The sequence below is a fragment of the Hordeum vulgare genome, chromosome 7H (assembly GCF_904849725.1).
Source record: "Hordeum vulgare subsp. vulgare chromosome 7H, MorexV3_pseudomolecules_assembly, whole genome shotgun sequence".
Lineage (NCBI taxonomy): Eukaryota > Viridiplantae > Streptophyta > Magnoliopsida > Poales > Poaceae > Hordeum > Hordeum vulgare.
The window spans coordinates 582,235,498-582,254,956 of record NC_058524.1 but is presented as its reverse complement, the minus strand read 5'-3'; the positions used below and the strand labels follow the sequence as shown (position 1 = coordinate 582,254,956).

The 19,459-nt window shown below is 43.2% G+C and overlaps 1 protein-coding gene across 2 annotated transcripts; it reads left to right on the top strand.

Annotated features, from left to right (window-relative positions):
* The first annotated feature begins 5,969 nt into the window (after positions 1–5,969).
* Positions 5,970–17,058, top strand: LOC123412720 (synaptotagmin-3-like). 2 transcript variants are annotated; one of them, XM_045105659.1, is made up of 12 exons: positions 5,970–6,289; positions 12,394–12,492; positions 12,632–12,682; positions 12,795–12,918; positions 13,351–13,469; positions 13,573–13,674; positions 13,796–13,870; positions 14,030–14,106; positions 14,587–14,836; positions 15,028–15,381; positions 16,330–16,461; positions 16,576–17,058. In XM_045105659.1, exons 1-12 carry the CDS (start codon positions 6,182–6,184, stop codon positions 16,702–16,704), a joined length of 1,620 nt encoding a protein of 539 aa, XP_044961594.1. In that variant the 5' UTR covers positions 5,970–6,181; the 3' UTR covers positions 16,705–17,058. The 2 variants fall into 2 exon arrangements, with proteins under 2 accessions (XP_044961594.1, XP_044961595.1); XM_045105660.1 differs by lacking the exon at positions 5,970–6,289 and adding an exon at positions 9,340–9,544.
* The last annotated feature ends 2,401 nt before the right edge of the window (positions 17,059–19,459 follow it).

Genomic DNA, 19,459 nt, shown 5'->3' with positions numbered 1-19,459 from the left:
CTTCCGGTAACCAAATGAGGTCATCCTATATATCAATCTTCGTTTCCGGACCATTCCGGAAACCCTCGTGACGTCCGTGATCTCATCCGGGACTCCGAACAACATTCGGTAACCAACCATATAACTCAAATACGCATAAAACAACGTCGAACCTTAAGTGTGCAGACCCTGCGGGTTCGAGAACTATGTAGACATGACCCGAGAGACTCCTCGGTCAATATCCAATAGCGGGACCTGGATGCCCATATTGGATCCTACATATTCTACGAAGATCTTATCGTTTGAACCTCAGTGCCAAGGATTCGTATAATCTCGTATGTCATTCCCTTTGTCCTTCGGTATGTTACTTGCCCGAGATTCGATCGTTAGTATCCGCATACCTATTTCAATCTCGTTTACCGGCAAGTCTCTTTACTCGTTCCGTAATACAAGATCCCGCAACTTACATTAAGTTACATTGCTTGCAAGGCTTGTGTGTGATGTTGTATTACCGAGTGGGCCCCGAGATACCTCTCCGTCACACGGAGTGACAAATCCCAGTCTCGATCTATACTAACTCAATGAACACCTTCAGAGATACCTGTAGAGCATCTTTATAGTCACCCAGTTACGTTGCGACGTTTGATACACACAAAGCATTCCTTCGGTGTCCGTGAGTTATATGATCTCATGGTCATAGGAACAAATACTTGACACACAGAAAACAGTAGCAACAAAATGACACGATCAACATGCTACGTCTATTAGTTTGGGTCTAGTCCATCACATGATTCTCCTAATGATGTGATCCCGTTATCAAGTGACAACACTTGCCTATGACCAGGAAACCTTGACCATCTTTGATCAACGAGCTAGTCAACTAGAGGCTTACTAGGGACAGTGTTTTGTCTATGTATCCACACAAGTATTGTGTTTCCAATCAATACAATTATAGCATGGATAATAAACGATTATCATGAACTAAGAAATATAATAACTAATTTATTATTGCCTCTAGGGCATATTTACAACAGTTGGGTATCGTGGGATGTGATGACCCGACCCAAATATGAAGGAGGTCTGGGTTTTAGGGATATTGAGCTTTGCAATCTTGCTCTTCTTGCGAGCCAAGCATGGCGCATTTTGCAATCCCCGGAAACCCTAAGTGCCAGAATTCTGAAAGCAAGATACTTCCCTGCTACCGAGTTTCTTAATGCTGAAGTAGGTCATAATCCGTCGCAGATTTGGAGGGCCATAGTGGAGGGGAAGGAGACTCTCAAAATAGGACTTATCAAAAGGATCGGTGATGGCAATGGGACAAATATTTGGAACCAAAACTGGCTCCCCAAAGAGGCGTCCATGAGACCAATTGCATGCCTAAATCCGAACCGGCCAGAACTTGTTTCAGAGCTTATTGACAACACATCTGCAAGATGGAACACAGAACTGATCAACACAACTTTCTTGCCAATTGATGCTCACGTTATCCTGAACATTCCTGTTTGCACCCGACAATACGACGACTATTGGGCTTGGTCTCAGGAAACTAAAGGAGAATTCATGGTCCAATCGTGTTATCGGATGCTCATCACAATGAAGCTTCGACGTGAGGCTTGGCTGGAGGGACGCGGAGGCCGTGCAGATTCCAGTCGAGAGAAGAAGGGTTGGGAGGCTCTTTGGCGGATCCGAGTGCCTTCAAAAATCAAATTCTTCTTGTGGCGGTTGGCGCAAACTTCACTACCCACATCGGATGTTCGCCACCATCGACATATGGCTGCATCCCCGTGTTGTTCTATCTGCGGTGCGGAAGACTCCTGGCACCACTCCCTTCTAAACTGCACGATGGCACGACGCGTATGGGCTCTGGCGGAACCAGAGCTGCTTGAACATATGTTGGCGACGACGGAACCGGATGCGAAGTCCTGGATGTTTAGCATGTTTTCATCAGTGTTTGCGAAGGAATTACTCAGGATGACAGTGACCCTGTGGGCGACCTGGGCAGCTCGGAGGCGGCTTATTCATGAAGGGGAACACCAAAGCCCGTTGTCAACCCATCTTTTTGTCTACAGATATATAGAAGAGATCGAAGCTATCGATTTGATGAATCTAAAGACGGTCAGGCAACAACCCACCACACATGGTCCTGCGAGAAGATGGAATCCACCTCCTTCGGGCTGCGCTAAGATCAATGTCGATGGGGCAACCTGTCGTATGCCCCCGATTGGAGCGGTGAGTGCGGTATGTCGCGATGGACAGGGTAATTACCTTGGGTCGTCAGCTATAGTATTCCATGGACTAACTGACCCCAAAATCTTGGAGACGTTGGCATGTCGCGAGGCCCTTGCCCTCGATAGGGATCTACTCCTTCAGAAGATCGCTATAGCATCGGATTGTCTTCAAGCAATCAAGGATATCAATTCAGGAACGAATGGCATTACAGCTCCAATTATCAGGGAAATCAAGGATGGGAGCAACGATTTCCAAACCATCTCTTTCAGTCACGAAGGATGTTTGTCGAACACAGAAGCTCATAGTTTAGCTAGACATGCTTTGCATTTAGGGGAAGGACGCCATGTTTGGCTCCTGCAACCTGTTGACACTCTTCTTATACCTGTAAACCTTACTATTGATCAATAAAGCAAAGGAGTCTTTCCTAAAAAAAAAGGAACCTTTCATAGATTTCCAGCTGGTTTTATCTGTTTTGGGAACATATTAGCCTTTTCCAGTCGTTTTTTCGGTTTTGGGAACTTTCTAGACGATTTCCTAAACTGGTTTTTCTTTATTGTTTTTTTTCTTTTTTTCGTTTATGTTTCAAAAATGTTTTGGATTTTTAAAAAATGGTCCCGAGTTTCAAAAAATGTTCAAAAATTTGAAAAAATATTCCGGAATTTAAAAAATGTTCGAAAATTTGAAAAGAATATTCTGGAATTTATACAAATGTTCCGGAATTTTAAAACTGTTCTGGAACTTGAAAAATGTATGGAAATTTGAGAAAATGTTCTAGAATATACAAAAGTGTTTTGGAATTTCAAATAATGTTCCAGAATTTAAAAAATGTTCCTGAATTTGAAAAATGTTTCCGCAATATGAAAATTGTTCTGGAAATTTGAAAAATGTTCCGGAATTTTAAAAAATGTTTTGGAATTTCGAAAAACTTCAGCAATACAAAATAAATGTTTTAGAATTTTTGAAAATCTGTCGGAATTTGAAAAAATGTTTTGGAATTTGAAACATTTGTACCAGATATTTTATAAAATGTTCCAGAATTTGAAAAATTGTACCAGATTTTTTATAAAATGTTCCGGAATTTGAACAAAAATGCTCTGTAAATTTAGAAAAAATCTGAAATTGTTATTATAACATTTCGTATATTTCAAGAAAATGTTCTGAAATTTGAAAAATGTTATATTTTTGACATTTGTATACAAATTACTGTTTTATGAAAAATCTTTTGTTTATTTAAATTATTCACAAATGGAAAACTTGTTCAAATTTTGTCCACCAATACTGAAAGTATGCATGATTTAAGAATGTTCAGCGATTTTAGAAAATGTTCTTCATTTTCTAAAAAAGGTTTCCTTTTCAGAAAATGTACGAAAGTTGAAAAAATGTTCCGTTTCAAAAAGTGTACAGAAGTTCAATTAACGTTCCCGCTAGAATAATTATTCACAACTTTTCAGAAATGTTCGTGTTTCCAAAAATATCTCGTATTAAAAAACTGCACAACTTTTCAAAAATATTCCGGTTTGCAAAAAGGTACATTATTTGAAAAAAGATGAACGTTTTCCAAAAGAATGGTCGAAAATGTTTTTAAAAATAATCTCATTCTCAAAATATTTTCAAAAATGTAAAAAGGGGAGTTGCTCGCACGCACAGGATGTTCGACAAGCCCAGCATATTTTTGTCTCAAAAAAGTCTCAGAATTTCCTTTTTTTTCTGTTTCTCCTTTTCCTGTTCTGCATACTTCATTTTCTATTTTTCTTTCTTTCAATTTTCTATATTTTTGAATTCGAAGCAAAAACATTTTTTAAATATAAAGAAGAATTATTGAAAATCCATAGCAATTTTTGAATTTATGAACAATGTTTGAAGAATGATATTTTGAAATTTGGAACCTTTTTTAAAACAAAGAACATATTTCACAATTTGACAACAATTTCTGAACACCACCTTAGTTTAAAAAGTAAACAAACTATGATATTTCGAACATGTTTTGAAAATACATAACATTTTCTTAACATACCGAACATTATTTAAGATACCGACCTTTTTCAAAAATCCCAAATGTTTTTTGAATTTATGAATGTTTATGAAAAACGGATTGTTTTTTAAATTTGGGACATTGTTTAAAAAGAAAAAACTTTTTTTGAGTTTGAAGATCCATTATTTATAAATCCAGAATTTTTTCATAAATCCTTTTGAATATATGAACAATGTTTGAAAAACAACAATTTTTAAAAATTTGGAACATTTTTTAAAAGCAAGAACAAATTACTATATTTAAGAAGAAATTTTGAACATGAACTTAGTTTAATAATTGAACAGAAGTTTTATATTTAGAACATTTTTTGGAATTGTGAATAGCAGAAATTTTTTATATTTTTTTAAATACCAAACATTTTTCAAAAATCTCGAACATTTTTTGAAGTTATGAATGTTTTTGAAAAAGCAAAAACATATTTCGTATTTGAAGAACAATTTTCACACAAGAACTTCTTTTTAAAAAGATAAGTTAACCTTTTGAAAAATGGTACACGAAGTGGGCCCTAACGCCGCCGCCGTCGTGAGACAGGGAAGTACGACCGCGCGCTCGACCGTCTCTTCTCCGGCAGCTCCTCCGAGGCGTCGAGCTCGCGCTCGCGCTCCTCTCTCCCTCCGGTGAAGAGGGAGCTAGAGGAGCTCCCGTCGGTTAAAATGGAGCCGGAGGCCGGGGCGGGGCTGGAGCGACGTGCCGGGGGGCGTCGTCGGACCGGAGGAGGCGGATAGCCTTTTGCCCGCGCTGCTAGCGCGCACTGAGCGGGAGGCAGAAGAGGACCGACAGCACCGTTGGAGGGACGAGGAGATCGACACCGTGCTCTATGAGGAAGGTTTCGCGTCGCCCCTCGCCTTCGGCGACAAGGTGGAGGAGTGGCGCCGCGAAGCCGCTGCGCAGGAGCGCATCTACGTCGAACTCTCCTCCTCCAACGACGACTGAGCGCTGTCGCATCTACTGTCGCACGAGCTCCGATGAGCTCAATTTTGAGTACTGCGGTAGGGTAGTTATTAGCTCCGGTGAGCTCCGATAAGGTTAGCTTAGCTCTACCCCTTGTAGTAGTTGTGCATAATGGAATGTAGTACATATGATCATGTAGTATGTGATAAACCGTAACTGAATGTGGTTGCAATTTCATCTGGGAATGCTTTTTTTTCTTCAAATTATGTAGTTTCATATACGGGGTCTGTTCTGCAGTGCAAGATTTCGTTTCATAAAACCTCGCTTCGTCGGACTGTAAACGACTTTTGCGGGTCGCAAAAACACAGCGCCTTACCATATCTTCCGTCGCGCCCAGACTCCTTTGGAGTGAACGTTCCCTCGTTATTTCGGTCTTTCAAAAAGAGGCAAAACAGACCGTGAATACTGCACCAAAATAATCTGTGGAGTGGCTTATAGTCATATCTATCCCTTTCTTTTTCTCGAGCCGTGGGCCAGAGCTGGATATAAACCGTGACGCTGCATATGGCATCTTGTGTGAACACTGCTTAGAAGAAAAAGTCGAACTTTCATTCGAACTCTGTAGTTTTGCATCCTAGCGTCTGCGCGGTTGGAACTTGGAACTTGGTGGCACCCGCGGCCGCCCGGCGCGCGCCCGCAACACGCCAGCACACACAAAATCCACAAAATCCATTTCATCCCTCCTATCCCCCGCCGCGCGCATCCCACTCTCCGCCCGCCCCCGCCCCCGCCCCCGCCCGTCCCATAAACAAACCCGGCTCGGCGCTACCTATAGGCTATAGCAGTTGGTTGGTTTTAGCTACCTTGCTGCCTTGCTGGAGACCTCGTGACCTTTGCGCTCTTGTCCCCGTTCGACGCCTCCGAGGAGGAGCGCGGGCGGCGCCGTCGAGGCGCGCACCGCACCGCACCGCCGGCCGTCTCCGACGCTCGCGCGCCTCGTGACCGGCCGTGGACTGGGGCTCTCCATATGCGGGTGCAGCTTGGACGACGATGGGACTCGTGGGCGGCGTCCTCGGCTTCGTGGTCGGCCTCCCCCTCGGCCTCGCCGCCGCCTACCTCGTCTACCTCCGCTTCTTCGCGCCCCGCCGCCGCCTCCAGGTGAGTTCCGTTCCGTTCCGTCGATCGCCGGATTCGCTAGCTAGCTCATCTAACCGATCATCATACCATATCGTTCAGCAACTTGCAAGCTGCAACCATGCATACCACAAGCAATCAATCCCACACCACACGCGCTGGCCAGCGCGAATTGAATTGTTGCGATTCACTATCATGCCGAGTCGTGGCCCTCCGATCGAGGCCGTACGTGCGTGCATGCCGGTCGCCGGCTCCCATCCTGCCATCGCCATCGGATTTGGGTTGACGGTGACGTCTTGAATAGTACGTATGCCACCACACCACAGTTTCTAGTCCGGTGGGATATCGCCAAATCATGTGACGCGGGGGCGGGGGGGACGGGGTCGTGCGGTGCTCGATGGAAGGTCCATGCCTTAGCCCAGGTGGTTTTCTCCTGCTCTGACCAGGCACACGACACCACCCATGCTCGCTTTTAGAATAGTTGGCGACGTAGTACCATTTTTCCAGGTTGCGTATCCGATTCCCGTTTTGCCATATTCCTCGGTCGATCTGGCTATGCTTGCATGCTTGCAATTGCTTGCTTCCCGGCCGGATGATTCGTCATCAATTCTCACCAGCTGCCAGCAAAGATATAGCTAGGCCCTTTACTTTGGTACTCCATACGATGTTAATAAAAAATTAATGCAGTTCCCCCGCAAAATTTTTTAAAATTTAATGCATTTGGATTTTATGGGGATAATGCAGTTCTTATACTAGTAGTACTACTAGAAAAGATAATGCAGTTTTTTTAGCAATGGAAAGATAATGCAGTTGGAATTAATGGAGTACTTGCGTATTGCCAAGATGAGCAAGCCAATAAAGAACCAAGAGTTACTGCGGGCCATACAAACTGAAAAATTCAAAAAATTAGATGACGTAGTACTGAACTGAAAAGGAGGGAGTGGATTACGCTCAAAAGGTGATAGATGGAAAATCCAGCTTGGTTTGCCGTAGGAATCCACCGTACATTGTTGAAACGATTTTTTATTAGATAATAAAAAGTGGTTCTCAAGATCTTTTTTTTGAATTGATCGCTTTTTATATGATGGTTGGAAAGAATCAGATCCATCATGTTAAGTTAACAAAAGTCATTCCATAAAAAAAAGTTAAGATAAGCCATAAACAAAAGCTTTTACAGTGAAGTTATGTTACATAATAAGTTAGACAAGATTCTCAACAAATATATACTAGAGTATAATAACTTGACGACTTGCCCCTCTGGAGTGAAATTAAAAAGACAACTAGAGCTAAATCTCGAGAACAAAAGAAAACTAATGCTAGTTTTTTTCTCTCTTAAATAAAAATAATATACCTAAGGAATAAGTATAAATTTGTCCCTTTTCAAAGAAAAAAAAGATCATTCATGAATTATAAAAAACACACCATGACTTTTTTTAGTTATGTGCAGTCTTTACCTATGTTTATTTTTCAAAAAGATTCAAAACTTAAAAAATGTAATGAAGCTTGAAAAAGAAAATGACACAATTCATCCCACAACAAATAAGAGCAAGCACAATAAGGTACGGAAAGTACTATATTTTTACTGAGTTGGATGAGAAATAAAAGAAGAAAGAAGGAAAACAGGCTCTTCGTGAAGAGCTAGCTCTATCACGTGCTCCTAGTGCTTTGTGAGAAATGAAAGGTGAGTCATATATGATAAAAGTAGTACTTTTTTATAACTAACTATTGTACAAGCTAGCTATAAGATGAACTATAAGATGGCTTATAGTCAGTAGTTGGTTATACTATTAACCATGGTCTAAGGGGGTGTTTGGTTACATGGACTTATTAGGGACTTAGAACTTATAAGTCCCTTTAAATTCCATCTAAACCAAACAGAAGGGATTTATAGAGACTTAAAGTGGACATTTGAGACTTATGAAATAAGACTCTCAAAAAGAGTCTTATAGGGACTTATAGTTGTAATATGGTCTTTTAGTCCATGTTAAGTCCTAGGAACCAAACAGGTAGGAACTTTTTAGGGACTTAGGCCCTGTTTGTTTCATAAGTCCTAGGATTTTTTTAAGTCTCAACTTATAAGTCATAAGTCCCTGCCTGTTTGTTTACAGTGACTTATAAGTCCCGAGTCCCTACCTGTTTGTTTACAGGGACTTATAAGTCCATGTTACACCTAATAATACACTTGTTCACATGGATCGTCATCAGCCAACGCGTACGGCACACAGGATAAGCACCGCTGCAACGAGGCTCAGGAGAGGGCCTGTCCGGCGATTGGAGGCACCGCTGCAACGAACTGAGGCAGAACGAACCGAGGCGGGGCGACGACGGGGCGGCGAACCGAGGCAGAACGAACTGAGGCGAGGCGGCGAACCGAGGCAGAACGAACTGAGGCGGGGCGGCGACCGGGGCGAGAGGCGGGACGGCGACGGGGCGAGAGGCGGGGCGACGACGGGGCGGCGACGGGGCGAGAGGCGGGGCGGCGACGGTGCGGCGACTGGGCGAGAGGCGGGGCCGCGACGGGGCGAGAGGTGGGGCGGCGGCGGCGATTGGACCGAGAGGCGGGGCGGCGTGCGGGGAACGAGCCTGGAGCGACGCGGGGTAGGTCCGGCCCGGGATAAGTCCCAATAAGCTCCTCCCTGAGAGTCTTATTTGATAAGTCCCAAATCACCACAATAAGTCCCAATAAGTCCCTTGTGTTTGATTTAGGTGGGACTTATAGGGACTTTTTTAAGTCCCTAAACCAATAGTCCCTGAAAACAAACACCCTCTTAGGACTTATATAAGTTGGGACTAAAAAAATCCTAGGACTTATGAACCAAACAGGACCTAAGCATCCCATTCTTATAGTGGGCCCAGCTTGTTGTTTTGAGTTTTGAGCGGTCATTCGTGCTTTGGTAGTAACGCCCGCGGCAAGGAGGCGGCTGGCCGGCGCGCGCCCGCAAAACCCATACGAAATCCCACGCGCGCCATCATTTCCTGCGTGCGCTAGAGCATCCCGCTCTCCTCCCGCTCCTCCACCCCAGTTAAACGCGGGAAACCACGCTCGCCTTGCGCGCCGTTCGACGTCTCCGAGGACAAGGAAGAGCGAGCCTCCTGGCCGGCGATCCGTTGCCGACAGGCGCTGGCAGGCGCCGGCTCGATCGTGACCTCCATGCGTGTGCGTGGACGGCGATGGGACTCTTGGGCGGCCTCGTCGGCTTCGTCCTCGGCCTTCCCCTCGGGCTCGCCGCCGCCTGCCTCGTCTACCTCCGCTTCTTCGCGCCTCGCCGCCGTCTCCAGGTGAGTTCCGTACGTCGCCAACCACGCGGTCAATCAGTGCACCTGGAACACCCCGAGCAATCCTTTCATGCCAACCACCAGGCAACGCATGCACAGCACACCGATGGATCGAGTCCGTGCATGCATGCTGGTCAGTGGTCACCGGCTCCCATGGATTTGACAGGGACGCCATGCGTGCGACGTGGCGGGATACGGCCGGCGTCCGGTACTCCAGTCTAGTTTCAGTTCGTGCCGTGCCGTGCTCAAAAAGCCCCGTGCCTGCCTTGGCCGAGGTGCTTCCTCCTGCTCTGACCAGGCGCGTCGTCGTCGTCCCTTTCTGCTGGTTGGCAAACGTACAATTCTCCAGCTCGATCCGGGCATAGCTTGCCGCCCGCCCGCTTGCGTATCCGGTTCCGACTTTGCCTTATTCTCCAGGCTGGACCTGCAGCCAGCCAGCCAGGTAGACACTAGACATCAGACAGGCCCCTTTCTCTGACGATGAGTCGATGACGGGACCGTTGCGCTGCAAGTTTTGGCTCGGCTGTCGAGTTCCGGCGCGGTGGAGGAGGAGGACGGCGACCTGACGTTGATTGAGACTCTAGAACAGATGTGACCAATCTATGCACGTCGGTTCGAAATCCCCGTCGTAGCTGGTTGATTGCGATAGAGCAAAAGGATGAGGAGAACTTGGGGATTCGCCACAGAAATCCAGCCCACATTGTTGAAACCTTTTCGCTGACAGAGAATAAGTGAAAGTTGGGTTGCTTGCTTCGTTAGAAAAGAACAGAAAGAATCAAATCCACCGCGTCAAGTAAAGGCAAAGTCAGAGGTCATAGCACCTGTTTTTACCCTTAATGTAAGTTCCGATTTCTGAAGGTAGTACCAGAGGGGGACAATTTTAGTGTTTTGACCCTTTTACAAAAGTTGAGCGAGGTTTGACACGGGTTTAGAAAAAAAATAAGGATCTGACTCTTTTTCTACCGGCAGAGTGATGGCGAAAGGGTATACATGCCTACAGCCAAGCCCCTTGACGATAGGCAACTTATTCACGTCGGTGCAGCGCAACCATATCGCCAAACGAGTTGGCGGTAGCCTGTGCAACCCTATCGCCATGGGCCCTGGCAATAGATGCGTACACACTGATCTATCTGATACTTAGAAACTTATCATGGTAGGATGTGCACCTCTATCGTCATGTGCCCCGGCGATAGATGCGTACTGCATACACACACTGATCTATCTGATACTTAGAAACTTATCATGGTAGGATGTGCACCCCTACCGTCCAGGGCCCCGACGGTAGGTGCGTACAAGCACTCTATCTGATACTTCATTTTTTATGGTAGGATATGCATCCCTACCATCAGGGGCCTTGGCGGTAGGCAAGTTATACACTACCGTCATGAACCACGATGGTAGGAAAAAGGTTAGATCTTGAAAAAGTTTCGAATCAGGATCATATCTAGCTCAACTTTCATAAAAAGGTCAAAACACTGAAATTCTCGACAAGAGGGAGTATCTTTCATAATATTTTATTAAAACTCTCTTTCTATTGGGGTAATTGGTCCATTTCATTTTCAAGGATACTATTGGGCCATTTCACCTTCAAGGGGTTTTCGGCCATGGTTTTGATGACGTGGACAGTAACTTGTTTGCGTGTTTTGACATGTCACACGCATTTGCCACCTCACCTCCTCCTCACCCCCCCCCCCCCCCCCAAATCGCTTCCAGACCTCCGATGATCGTCTTCTCCGGCACGCCACGAGTAGCAATGGAAGGAAAACACAAGGCCTCGGGTAGTAGGGATTCAATTTGAGTAGGGATAGCCCACCAACCACCGCTTCCTGAACACGCAAGGCCACTCCTTCCCTCTGAGCCCCGAGTGCGATGCTCCAACAAAAACAGCCCCGCCACACTCCATCCATCCTCCGATATTCGTCCATACCGGCGATGGCATCTATAAGAGCGGCGCATCCAATTCGCCGACGCGTGCAGCCTCGATCACGCCGGCATAGGCATTACGGAATAGACGGCCAGCAACTCGTGACCGCGCCAGTGCCCGTGGAGCTTGGCGGGCGCGACGATGGAAAGCGATTTTAGTGTCCTTCTTTTCTCCTGCTGCGCGATTTGAGATTCCCTTTTTGTTAGGTTTCAGTGGATCTAGGGTATTTGAGTGCTCAGGCTCATCTGCATCTGGTCAAAAGAAAAATCAAAATAAATACTAAAGAAATTCAAAAAAACAATTTTTTCGTGATAGATACTTTGATGCGTGAGGTCCGCTCAATTTTTTAAATCATTTGGATATCTGAGAAGCTCTTAGAAAAAAAGACAAATCGGATCAAAACAGTGCATGAACAGTAAACTTTTTTAGAGATCCTGAATTTGTCTTTTTGGCGACAACTGCTCAGATATCCAAATGATTCAAAAATTAGAGTGAACCTTACACATCAAATTATCTACCTTTTTTTTAATATTTGTTTTGATTTGTTTATGCAACGTGGGTGTAGATGAGCCTCGGCTCAGAAATGGATTTTCGATTTTCCATCATACTATTGCTGAATGAAATTATGTTCAGTATGACAGTATCGACCCTAAAGGCCCCAACACACTTAAGGAGCATGCTGCCAAAGTAATTTGTGTGATTGGCCACATATGACAGATGTTCCATTTATTAGCTGTTCATTTGAAATGGAATTACATGCATCTTTCACACCAAAACAGCAGGCAGCCCAGTTTCACTACGAAACTGATGAGACTGTTCTGTAGTTAGCTACAGTGTATTGGTGTCGATCAACAGTTTGTCTTATTGATACAAATGCAATGTTATCAACATTGTGTTCCAATCTTATTTTTCATGACTGATTTTGCAGGATCCTGTCGTTAGACCTCTGCGAGATTTAGATAATGAGACATTACAGACGATGGTACATGACATTCCATTATGGGTGAAGTATCCAGACTATGAACGGGTTGGTACTCGGTACACTTCTGCGTCATTTATTTATCGTTTATTGTTTCAGTTTTATATTTTCTGTAATCCAACCTCTGTTTTGTCATCAAAAGTAATGCAAGTGGTTGATCAATATGTCATTTCATTTATTTTTGCAGATTGATTGGATGAACAAGTTTATTTGTGATATGTGGCCTTTCCTGGATAAGGTTCTTTTAACAAATGTTTTAGAATGTTATTCATTGCATCATTGCTTTGTGTGATGTATAAATTTTGGTTACAACCGTAATCAGCCTAATAGTTCTGCTCTGTTTATAACAGGCAATATGCAAAATAATAAGAACTGTAGCAAAGCCAATATGTGATCAGTATGTTGGAAAATATGGTATAGAATCAATTGAATTTGGAAATTTAACACTTGGCGCTCTTCCACCTACACTCCAAGGTCTGTATTTTTTCTTGAACCACTTTAGTGTTCTGATGCAATCCGTTCAGTGGGACAACAATATTACTTCTCAAATGATACCTACCATCACTACACAAAAGTACAATGGCCTTTCATTCTCATAAACCTCAACTAAACGTACGTGTAGATCAAATTAACACGATAATTCAAATTGGTAATGTGCTCTCATCCCTCACTGCAGTCGCATTTTGATGATGGGATAAACCAAATTGTTTCTAGAATTTGAATCTGGGATATGCATTCGATACTTCTGTAGTTCTGTTGCTATACATTTTCGAACCGGAAATAAAAGGATTGTTTTACTTCAGTTCCAACCTTTTGTATTCTGAAAGGCTTTTGATCATCATGTAAAAAAAATTGAGATGTTTGGTCCGATGATCTCCCTTTGCATTTCCTTGTTTGAACAAACAGGAATTAAAGTTTTTGAAATGCGAGAAAAAGAACTGGTAATCCAACCTGTGATTCGGTGGGCTAGCATAGCAAATGTAATTGTGAATGTGAAGGTGCATTCTTTCAAATTGTCCGTCGAGGTTAGTTTTGTCCCTTTGCTGTATTATGCAAACTACTGCAGATAACGTGTTTAGGTACCTTTCACTGTACACACCTCTGACGTGATCATATTGCTATTTTCAGCTTTTGGATTTGCATATGATGTTGACACCACGAGTGACTCTGAAGCCACTTGTGCCAAGCTTCCCCTGCTTTGCCAGCTTGTGTGTTTCACTGATGGAGAAGGTATAAATCTGCTTCTCTACTGCGCAGATGTGCACACAACTTCTATCATGTTTGCAAGCAGCAATCAACTAGGTTCGTAACAATTTCACTAGAAACTGACTCAACTGCTGTAATTATGAAGCCGGATGTTGACTTTGGGTTGAAATTGCTGGGTGGAGATGTCATGGCGATTCCTGGCTTGTATCGGTTTGTCCAGGTAGTTCCTCTTCAACTCCCTTAGATAACTTACTTACTGGGTGGACACTGAATTTAAAAGTTCAGGAATAATTTCATAATTCCTACCTCATTGCTGTTGGTATATATACTTGGCACCTTTTGGACTTAGTTAGTTACCTATATTGTTTCTCTCTCGCAGGACCAAATATCAAAGCAAATTGCAATCCTGTATCATTGGCCTAAGGTTATAGAAGTTCCCATTTTAGATGGAGCAAGGTGATATTCTCTAATGATATCTTAACAATTACCTACCATCTTTAAAGTTTGATATATATCAAGTTGAATATCCTTCTGCTGATATAAAGTCAACAGTGTCGGCGCTAAAACAGACTAAGTTGCATATCGATATCCTGCTTCCATATCAAGATAAATGTGAATTCTAAGCCCGGTTGATTATCATCAGCCACACTGATATATGAGCCAGCCATTATATTCCACACACATTATTCTTAAAACCTATATCCCATATATTTGGAAATAACATTGTATCTGGATGGGTGAAAGTTTAGTATCAAAATTGCTAATAACAGCGACCCTTGGATCTGGCATAAGCAGAGATATATACTTATCTTTATTCAATTGTGCTTGTACAATTTCTTACAATTGAACCAGGCCTTATTTTTGGTTATGGGCTTTCTTCGTGTAATTTGGACTTGAGCATTAGTTATTGATACAAAGTTCTGAATCATGCTGCAGTGGTGCTACAAAGAAACCAGTGGGAATATTGCAGGTCAAGGTAATTCGTGCCATGAATCTTCCCAAGATGGACTTGCTTGGAAAATCTGATCCCTATGTCAAGCTTCGTCTGAGTGGCGAGAGACTGCCCTCGAAGAAAACCTCTGTTAAGATGAGCAACCTGAATCCTGAATGGAATGAACATTTCAGGCTCGTAGTCAAGGATCCTGAGACGCAAGTCCTCGAGCTCCAGATGTTTGATTGGGAAAAGGTTTAGCATGCTGTATGCAACTTTAATTACCTTCTGTCTTTTTTAAAGTATTTCTTAAAACCTCACACTATAGAGCTGAAGAGAAGTTCCCTTGTCATTCTGAAACATGGTCCATCTTCTATGTTTTTTCTGCTTTTGGAATTGGCCAGAGATATCACATACCAACAAGTTCTGCCGTTCCAATTGTGCAGGTCAAAATGCACGATAAAATGGGCGTGCAAGTAATTCCCCTCCGTTTGCTTACTCCTTGCGAGAGCAAGTTATTCACACTAGACCTTCTCAGAAGCATGAACCCAAATGATCAGCAAAACAAGAAGAATAGAGGAAAGCTCGTCGTGGAACTGACATTTGATCCTTTTAGAGAGGAAAACAACACGAGTCCTCTGATTTCAGATGGTGAAGGCAATATCAGTCTGAAAAGGGATGTCCCGGATGGTGGTGGGGTGTTGTTAGTTTCGGTCGAAAATGCAGAAGATGTCGAAGGGAAGCGTCACACCAATCCATATGCCGTCGTTCTTTTTAGGGGCGAAAAGAGGGAAACCAAGGTTAGTTTTTTCTGCTACTTCCATGAATTATTTTATTTTGAATGACCATTGTCAAACCTAGCAAAGCTGCTTCTTAAGTTCAAACCTACCTTAGATCTTGTTATTAGATCCAGTTGGTAGACAAGGCTACCACCCTCTCAAAACATCCATTGTGTTTTATGTGTCATACTTGCTATTCTTGAGTTAGATGATTTAATACATCAATTGCTTCCTAGAGCAACTACGTACCATTACAACTAGTAGCATTTTTACGAGGATCGTAACAAGTGGAACAGTTCTTAAACAGAAAATGATAGCTTAATTTGTTTAGCCAGAACAGAGCAATATATCATTATGTAGAGCTGGATGGAAGAAGAGTGGTAATTCTTAGGACTAGCACTGCATGTTAACTTGCAGAAACTGGATTGTTATTCTATTTTTGCGAGGGAGGTTGCCAGACTTTTTAGCCAGGCCTCTGTTATCAGTTATTCGTTCTGCAAGTGAAACCTTGCGATAGTAGTAGTAACTGACAAGTGCTAGGCTGATGATTGTTGACAGTTGTGAGACTTTCAAGTTGCAGATAACCCTACAAATATGTTAACCATGTCTGGATTCAAAAGTACAGTAGCCTTCAGACTGCAGATGTAGAGCAGGTCGTAGAATAAGTTGAGTGTCATGAAATAAAAAGGTCCAGATCCTGTCCATGGTGTACCAAGTGTCTGACAATTAACCGAAAAAGTGCGCCACATTTGCTAATGGCGACTTGTCTTTGTAAACAAGTGTGAATAAAAAACTTCAGAGGAAACAGGTATAATGGATTAAAACAGACTCATCTGAATGCAGAAGTCCGTTTTAATCTAGGAAGTGTCTCTGAATATAAACTCGCAGCCCATCTACCAAAACCCAGTCACTGATTATATCGCCGGCTACTGACTCACGGATGTATGTGTGTATGTGCCTTGCTTGCAGGTGATGAGGAAGGCTCGAGATCCGAGGTGGAACGAGGAGTTCCAGTTCGTGGTGGACGAGGCCCCCATGGACGAGAAGATCCACATCGAGATCAGAAGCAGACGCCGCAGGCTCCTCCCGTTCCGCAACCAGGTTTGCTGCTCCCAGTTTTTCCTAACAGTTTGTCTTTGTCCTTGCCGCTCACCGCTCCCTCTCAGTCTCTGACGCCGGAGGAGCTTGTATATGTGTGTTTGGTCTGGTTTGCAGGAGTCGCTGGGGCATGTCAACATAAACCTGGTGGACGTGGTGAACAACGGGCGGATCAACGAGAAGTACCACCTCATCAACTCCAGGAACGGCAAGCTGCAGCTCGAGATCAAGTGGAACACCGTCTGAACCTCCACTGCCCATATATACATACATAGCTTTGTCATGTATGTATCCAGTACCCTATGAGGCAATTGTCACTATGGACCCTGGGTGTTGGTTGTTGTAGCTTTCTGTCCATGTATGTATTTTTTCCGTTTTTGCTGCATTCGGCGATTTTGGCGTCCGGTGTGTGTATGACATCGGTGAGCAGGCCTGGTGTGTGTATGTGCATAGTTTTGTGTGTATCCTGTGAATTAGAAATTTAGAATTGGTAATATCTTTTTTTTTCTCTTTTCGTTTGGAGGAAGTTATCATTTGTATATAACATGTTAAAAGGCGTAAGTTAGAGCATCTCCAATAACACCCTTATTTTTAAGGAAACGTTTTGCTCCAGCCGACGGATTGCATGCGGGCATATTTGGACGCACATAGCTCGCGGTTGTGCAACTTAATGATTGTTGCAGTTTGCGCACCGCAACACATCTTATGTTGTAGGATTTGAATCTAAATCCTTTGAGGGTAAATGCCTCACCTAGTTTGCAGTTGTGCAACTTAGTGCTCGTTGCAGTTTACCCACCACAACACCTTCTATGTTGCAGGATCTGAATCTGGATCCCTTGAGTGCAATCGTCTTTCGTCCGTGCGATGCGTGTTTCATGTGGGTTCAGCTAGCTTACGGTTGGGCAAGTTAGCACTTGTTGCATTTTACGCGCCGCAACACCTCCTATGTTGCGGGATCTAAATCTGAATCCTTTGAGGGTAGGTGTCTCTCGTGTTCTTCCCAAACTCCTGTTCTACACTATTTTTTACCTCTAATTTGTGTAACATCATTCATGTTGCAACAGTTTTCCGTAACATCATATATGTTGCAAAAAACTGAAGATGAAAAGAAAATCTATGACACAATCCATATTAAATGTTTCTACAACATGTGCTTTGTTGCAAACAGTTCTGCAACATTAATTTTGTTACGATAACGAGGACATGGCCAAACAATTGGACGAACTAGATCTAACTACTTCTGAGATGGTGGATCTTTTTAGATTATCCACCGACGGACGTGTAGCGTTGCCCTTATTTTTAGGCATTTGTCGTTTTTAGGGCATGAACGGGCATAAGAGAAAAAAAACTCCAACAACTCGTTAATTCTAAATGTTTTACAAAAAAAATTGGCAGCTATAAAAAGACACTAGTAGAAAATGGCACATTTGTCCCGGTTCCAGAGGCCCATTAGCCCCGGTTTCGGAACCGGGACTAAAGGGTCGGGACTAAAGCCCAAAACCTTTAGTCCTGGTTCCTTTACCAACCGGGACAGAAGGGCCTCCACGTGGCCTCTGCGGGGAGCCCAGGCAGGAGGGCCTATAGTCTCGGTTGGAAATACCATCCGGGATCAGGAGGTGGAGTTTTTTTTGAATGGGGGGGGGGGGTTGGGGGTTTGGGAGGGTTAATTTAGGAGTTTCATATTGTGTTAGCTAGCTAATAGAGAAAAGTGTCCTGTCTTTCTCCGTGATGTAGAAGTAACGACTTTAGCAAGTTATCCTCGATCTCTTAGGTATTGTGGTGTACCGACCATTCATTTACGACATCTGGGCTAATGAACCCAACGTCGAAGATTCATCCACACATGAATCTAATCCGCTTTCCTTCCCCCAATGATATAATAACTAATCATGATCATAATAACAAATCATCATGATAATCATGATCAACATCATCATCATATTAATATAAAAACTCTTGCATCACTATAGCTAATAATCATCATAGTCATTACCACCAACACTATTTAATCATCATTTTCGTCAATGAGACATCATATAACAAAAGTTGGTCACTAGTCATAATCACAACTCCTCCTCCTCATCGTCATCAACTATAACACATTGTAGCACATAATAACACATTGTACCTAGGACCTACTCCTCTCTCATATGACCTACTCTACCCTCTCTTAGGTAGAATATCATAAAACAAGATAGGCCCCGACTCTTCATTATGGAGAATGGAAATCATCTTGTCTCCCATTCTTGGCCTACGCACAATGTTGCTTCCAAGTAGCTCTCTACGATTGACCATACATTTTTTCCAATCTTTGATTTTCACTTCATCGGTTTTAGAAATCCGGTATGGACAGGAGTGATGCAGATACCTAGGCTGACCTGGCCGTGCTGGTCGTATGCTCATAACATCAACGCGACCTCTTGGTAACATCAGATGAGGCACACAATCTTGTGGGAGTTTCTGTTGAAAAACATAGTATTAACTTTGTAGCTAGCAATGTAGTTTAGTTCTACAAGAATTTATGCAAAAAATGCATGGATGTCGTAATAATAGAAAATCTTACCATGCAATCTCCATGCATGTTACCGTAGTTCACCACGTGCACTATTGGCACGTATTGACCATAATGTGGGGGAGTTTGCTGATAGGTATTGTAATTCTCAAGATCATTGATAAATGCGACAAGATGATATTTCTCCTTACAAGTTAATTCTGCTTCATCATTTTAGTAATAGGTTCTGTCTACCATCTTTCGTACATTTTTTGAAGAACGAAAATAAGCTGTCAATGGAAATAAGTTGTCAACTATTTTTAAATAAACAATATAAATTACTTAATAAATATGGTTGAGAAACTCACATAATGGTAGAACTGGAGGCGTCTGCACATCGACCCAGATGTCGATATTACCTTCAATTTCATCTTCCGGACGAATATCAAAGGTGATAAGCATATTAGGCTCAAATGCATAAGCCTTGTATAGTGCTTGCCAATTTGTGCA